This window comes from Amblyomma maculatum, chromosome 10 (assembly GCF_055883805.1).
Source record: "Amblyomma maculatum isolate TAMU_Amacu chromosome 10, ASM5588380v1, whole genome shotgun sequence".
Lineage (NCBI taxonomy): Eukaryota > Metazoa > Arthropoda > Arachnida > Ixodida > Ixodidae > Amblyomma > Amblyomma maculatum.
The window spans coordinates 166,175,783-166,182,612 of record NC_139353.1 but is presented as its reverse complement, the minus strand read 5'-3'; the positions used below and the strand labels follow the sequence as shown (position 1 = coordinate 166,182,612).

Sequence of the window (6,830 nt, the reverse complement as noted above, 5' to 3'; positions counted from 1 at the left end):
ACAAAATAAACATATCAACCACACAATGCAGTACGCTCGTGCCCAAGACAAACACGGCACGTGTTTGTAATCCTCCCTTCGACCGCAATAACAAAAACAGGTGACAAAGATTATCAGAAGGACCAACAGAAACGCCGAAAAAAAGATGCACAAGAAGGCTTGAACAGGTGACAATGGAAACAAAAATGACCAACAGAAACTCGGAAAGAACGTGCAAAGAAGTTTAAAAGCTAAGGGATTCACCTCATCGTCAACGTAAAACAAAAACAACCGACAACACCTATCAACAATAAATAAAACCAAAGTATAAAATATACAGGAATCCTTCAAGAAAAGCCACCTCAGAGTCGCTGATTGAAATGGACGGCTTGCTAACGCACAAACGTCCTACTTTCTTGATGAAATAAGCCTCTACTACTTCTCGCTCAACTTTATCTCTACCAGATTTCAAAAAAATCGTCTTTTCTAGTTCCGGACGACACCCTTGGCAGGCTTTGCAGTGGTCTGCTAGGAAGCTTCCATGCTGATTGCGAACATTCCGCATATGTTCACTGGCACGCTCATTGAAACAACGACCGGTCTGCCCTATGTACACCAAACCACAGCTCAAAGGAATCTGATACACAACTCTTGACTTACATTTGGTAAACTTATTTTGATGTTTAATAGCGCAAACCGGTCGTTTATCTGGCTTATTCATTGAGCAAAGCTTAGAAAGTTTTGAAGGCGCAGAAAACACAACTTGAACCTGAAATTTACTTGCAACTTTTTTGATGCCATGGGAAACTTTATGGATGTAAGGAATAACTGGCATAGGCTTCCTTCGTACTTCCGGGTTTCTTTCAACATTTTGTCTCTTCACTTTCTGAAGCAACATTTCAGAAACAGCCAATATTAATGGGGGCGGGTAGCCTGCTTCTTCCAGCCTTTTTACTTGGGCGCCAAAGCTAACCGACATCATGTGATGGCATGATTTTCCTAAAGCGCTCTGAAGGGAATTCGCAATTATAGCTCTTTTGACCAGCTTCGAGCGGGCACTGTCAAAAGGTAGCAATCCTTTCTTTGATCTGGGATTGTACGACCAGCAAATATGGTCGTTCTTGAACACAAGCCTTAAGTCTAAGAACTGCAGTTCGTTGTTAACTGGTTCCTCCCATGTAAATCTGAGGCCTTGGCTGTGATTGCGGAAAACAGACAACGTCCTAGTCACTCTCTCAGCTAAATCAAACTCAGGTGCCCCCTTCAGAATAATCAAAAAATCATCGACATATCTGAAAACGGAAACAATATTCGGGTCATGGAGTTGACTTTTGATTTCATTTCCAACAGCTGACAAGAAAATGTCACAAAGAACAGGTGCCACAGAAGACCCAATACAGACACCTCTTTTTTGAACAAAGAAATCACCTTCAAACGAAATAGCGGTTGAGTTCAAGTAGAATTCTAGCAAAGCTACAAAGCTCTCGCTGCTAATCCCAGCGGAATTTTGAAACTGAACAACACCTCTATCCATGATCTTTTCTCTGACCGCACTTAGGAGTCCTTGATGAGGAACGGAATAATACAATTCTTCAATGTCGATAGAGAACCCATTATATTCTAGGGGGGGCAAAGACTCTAGTTGCTGTACGACGTTTGAAGAACTGCGCACAAGGAAGGGATCATCGCTCACCAGTGTGCAAAGGTTCTTCTGCAGGTAGCAACTGACGACCCGTTGCCACGTTCCTCTTTCCGAAACAATGGTGCGTAGTGGCATTCCAGGCTTGTGAGTCTTCACTGTAAAGAATACTTCAAGGAAAGTTCTATCTTCGTCTTTTGCTCTCTTCTTGAAGGCGTCCAAATGCAAATCATCCAGAATCTTAAGTGCTTGCCGTTTTACAGAGCGCGCATTGAACTTGACGCGTTTGAAGTTCTTGTTGACGGCTGCAGTAGCCTTTTCCCGGAACAACCACGTCGGCAGGACAGCGAAACCACCTTCCTTGTCAGCTTGGAGCGCTAGAAGATCATTTTCCTTGAGAGCTTGCGACACTTCTTCAAGCGGCGGGTGTTTTGGGCGATTAGCCCCAACGCATCTCACAACGCAGGCGATGCCATCTCCTATGATCCTTTCTTTTTCTCTCTCCGGTGCATGGCCAGCCACTCTTCTGACCATAGCCAGCAACTCTTGACGTTTGGCGCGTGGTGGTAAGCTGAACTTTGGTCCCTTCTCCAAGCCTGGAATGCCACTACGCACCATTGTTTCGGAAAGAGGAACGTGGCAACGGGTCGTCAGTTGCTACCTGCAGAAGAACCTTTGCACACTGGTGAGCGATGATCCCTTCCTTGTGCGCAGTTCTTCAAACGTCGTACAGCAACTAGAGTCTTTGCCCCCCCTAGAATATAATGGGTTCTCTATCGACATTGAAGAATTGTATTATTCCGTTCCTCATCAAGGACTCCTAAGTGCGGTCAGAGAAAAGATCATGGACACAGGTGTTGTTCAGTTTCAAAATTCCGCTGGGATTAGCAGCGAGAGCTTTGTAGCTTTGCTAGAATTCTACTTGAACTCAACCGCTATTTCGTTTGAAGGTGATTTCTTTGTTCAAAAAAGAGGTGTCTGTATTGGGTCTTCTGTGGCACCTGTTCTTTGTGACATTTTCTTGTCAGCTGTTGGAAATGAAATCAAAAGTCAACTCCATGACCCGAATATTGTTTCCGTTTTCAGATATGTCGATGATTTTTTGGTTATTCTGAAGGGGGCACCTGAGTTTGATTTAGCTGAGAGAGTGACTAGGACGTTGTCTGTTTTCCGCAATCACAGCCAAGGCCTCAGATTTACATGGGAGGAACCAGTTAACAACGAACTGCAGTTCTTAGACTTAAGGCTTGTGTTCAAGAACGACCATATTTGCTGGTCGTACAATCCCAGATCAAAGAAAGGATTGCTACCTTTTGACAGTGCCCACTCGAAGCTAGTCAAAAGACCTATAATTGCGAATTCCCTTCAGAGCGCTTAAGGAAAATCATGCCATCACATGATGTCGGTTAGCTTTGGCGCCCAAGTAAAAAGGCTGGAAGAAGTAGGCTACCCGCCCCCATTAATATTGGCTGTTTCTGAAATGTTGCTTCAGAAAGTGAAGAGACAAAATGTTGAAAGAAACCCGGAAGTACGAAGGAAGCCTATGCCAGTTATTCCTTACATCCATAAAGTTTCCCATGGCATCAAAAAAGTTGCAAGTAAATTTCAGGTTCAAGTTGTGTTTTCTGCGCCTTCAAAACTTTCTAAGCTTTGCTCAATGAATAAGCCAGATAAACGACCGGTTTGCGCTATTAAACATCAAAATAAGTTCACCAAATGTAAGTCAAGAGTTGTGTATCAGATTCCTTCGAGCTGTGGTTTGGTCTACATAGGGCAAACCGGTCGTTGTTTCAATGAGCGTGCCAGTGAACATATGCGGAATGCTCGCAATCAGCATGGAAGCTTCCTAGCAGACCACTGCAAAGCCTGCCAAGGGTGTCGTCCGGAACTAGAAAAGACGATTTGTTTGAAATCTGGTAGAGATAAAGTTGAGCGAGAAGTAGTAGAGGCTTATTTCATCAAGAAAGTAGGACGTTTGTGCGTTAGCAAGCCGTCCATTTAAATCAGCGACTCTGAGGTTGCTTTTCTTGAAGGATTCCTGTATATTTTATACTGTGGTTTTATTTATTCTTGATAGGTGTTGTAGGTTGTTTTCGTTTTACGTTGACGATGAGGTGAATCCCTTAGCTTTTAAACTTCTTTGCACGTTCTTTCCGAGTTTCTGTTGGTCATTTTTGTTTCCATTGTCACCTGTTCAAGCCTTCTTGTGCATCTTTTTTTCGGCGTTTCTGTTGGTCTTTCTGATAATCTTTGTCACCTGTTTTTGTTATTGCGGTCGAAGGGAGGATTACAAACACGTGCCGTGTTTGTCTTGGGCACGAGCGTACTGCATTGTGTGGTTGATATGTTTATTTTGTGTGTTTGTACACTCCGATAATCTTAGGACTCTTTCGAACAGGTTGCTTTTATATATTTTTGGATAGCGTGCTTTACTGTGATGAATTGCTATTATTTGTTTACTGGCTGATTACACTGTGAGGTTTTCTTGTCTGTGACCAATACCGCCGGTGATCTGAGTGCTCCACATGGATGACTTTGTGATAGGCCTTTGTGATACGGTTTGGGTGCTTCATAAATATGAAAGGGTTTGAGCGAATAAACATCAGTTGAAAGTTGGCGCCTGTCCTGTAATTTTGGTGTTCCTTCCTTGTCCTCGTCGCTTTCGCGCCGTCTTCATAATCCACTTCAACAACAGCCAAGTTGGCCCTGTCAAGGTAACGGCAAGAAAAATACAAAGGAACGTCGCCCTGTGAGAAATAGCCGGAAGTGCTTTTGTTCAACTGTTCACCCTTTTCGTCGCGAGGCGCTATTGTCAAGTGAGGAATGCCTATTGTCCAAAGGAGACAATCGGAGTGACACGTCCGCTGACGTACAGGAGAAGAAAGGAGCATGAGTATTACGGCCATTAGAGGATTTCCCATGAATGCAGGAAAGAGTTGCCATTTCCGGAAAGGGACAATGCTGGGGGCAGTATTCGTGGCGAGCACGTACACTTGAGTTTCTGAGAAGGAAATCCACTTGCCGGAACCAACATAGCGGATCTTTGCAGAAGAATCGAAATTTACCTCCTCGCCGTTCCCAGGCTCTACCCGACAACAAGTGACCACGCCCGAGGAAACAATACTGGACCAGTCAGTGCATCAGACCATCAGTGCAGTGATGTGTTCGATTGGATGCCGATATCTGAGGGGCGTGCCCTGGAACTGGTTGGTCAGCATCTTCAGAGAGGGGCTGGACATAGGGGGTTTTAAGGACGTTGCAGAGCACGAAATGAGGCTCTGAGCCCTGGGTAAACGGCTCATCCAGACGCTTCTCGCTATGAACTCTTAACGCTTGCCATTTTGCTGATATACCCTTCTTTTTCATGTAAATAAGCTTTCTCAAAGTGCCATTAAACCTGCTTGTATATATTTTACCAACTTCGAAGATTCAATCCTTCATCAACCCGGAGTCTCCGCACGCTACCAAGTGAAGGCCGGGTCGACTTAGTCCCAGCATCACGACAACTGGTGACCAGCGTTGGGATCTGAATCTACAAGCCACAACATCTGGTGATCGGAGGTGGCATCTGAAGCTACAAGCCATAACATCTGGTGATCGGAGGTGGCATTTCAAGCAACAAGCAGGAGCAACAATCGGCCAACAAGAGAGCAGCTCGAAACATCAATCGCATGTGTGGGTGAGTGCTTGGCTTTTCTTCTGATGTGGACCGGGTTCTAGAACAGGGTTAGATTTTAGAACTGGTAAAGAGTGTTGAAACGCCTTTAGGTTTGGTAGTTTGCACAGTTGTTTTGGAAGTAGCCGACACTCGGAGCGATCATGGACCTGCAAAAGCTGCAGAAACCGGAACTGTTGCTATTGTGTGAGGAATAGGGAATTGATACAAGTGGTTTGGCATGAAAACCCTTGATTTTAAAGGCAATCACTGATTTGGGAACCGATGATGAGGAGCTCAGTGAAGCATGGAACCTCATTGGAAAAAAAAAGGAGGAGCAGCTCAGACAGCAGAAAGAGCGGGAAAAAGAGAAAATGAGCCGTGAGCGTGAAATTGAAAGAGAAGCAAAAAGGCTGGAGCAAGAAATTGAGCTCCGGAAATCCGCCTTTAGCGCGAGTTTTCTGCGCATGCGCGAAGTCGTAGCGGCGACCGATGGAAACACATTGAGTGGCGTCGACGGCGTTTCTCGGCGCCGCCAGTGCACGGGGGCTGGCGGCACCGGGCGGCACGGTGGCCGTCACAGGCTTGGCAAAGCGATGCCAACCACATCTGCCGCGTACGGTTGCCACTCTCTAAGCGCGCCAAGATGCAATACGCGGGTTTTCAGGTTTCCTTCGCCGAGCCGCGGCCAACAACGACGTGAAGCTACAATTAGGGCCACCAAGCGTCAAGGTGTGAATGGCCGACCTTAGCTACCTACTGCGTACTCTCGACTGTGCGAAAAACACTTCGTTAGAGGTATGTATGCATCTAAAGGAAATGTGCATAATGAAAAGTATCTACCGGAGTTTGCACCAAGCCTGTAACCCACCAGTGATAGCCGCAATGAGCATTTGTTCGGCGCGTCTGATGGCGACGTATTTTGTCGTTTGTTTTCTTTATGTGCGAAGGGGCCGGGTAGCGCAGATATCACAGGTGGCTGTGTGCGCTAGACCATAATATTTAGCATGTTTTATCACGACTGCCGCCTGACTAAAAAGAAAAGAAAAATTGGGCGTTCGTTGTGATGCACCGCCGTTCGCGAGCCGAGTGGTTGAGCTGGTCATGAGGCTCGCGAACGGCAGTGCATTAAAACGCCGTATTTTTTTTTTTGTTAGGCAGTCACGATAAAACATGCTAAATATTACGGCCTAGCGCACAGAGCCGCCTGTGATATCTAAGCTACCTAGCCCTTTCGCACATAAAGAAAAGAAAGGACAAAATGCATCGCCTTCAGGCCCCGGCGCAACTAAAGCAATCACGCACCGAAAAAATCCTCATTGCAGCTATCCCTGGTGCGCTACAGCCTGGGTGAAAACTCCAGTAGGTACTTTTCATCATGCATATTTCGTTTAGAGGCATACATACTTGTGGTATCTGTGTTTTTGCTGCTCGGAGCATATGATGCACTTGACACTCTTGCACAACGCACAGTATTTTTTTTTTAATTAAAGGCTCGCCTTCGTGCACGCCAAAGCATCCAGATTTTGTTCCTTTGGTGTACGCAATCAGATGCAC

The 6,830-nt window shown here is 45.6% G+C and overlaps 1 protein-coding gene across 1 annotated transcript; it reads right to left on the bottom strand.

Annotated features, from left to right (window-relative positions):
• Positions 1-283: 283 nt before the first annotated feature.
• Positions 284-2,236, bottom strand: LOC146177857 (uncharacterized). Its single transcript, XM_084581648.1, has one exon. It carries the CDS (start codon positions 2,234-2,236, stop codon positions 284-286), a length of 1,953 nt encoding a protein of 650 aa, XP_084437774.1.
• Positions 2,237-6,830: the final 4,594 nt, after the last annotated feature.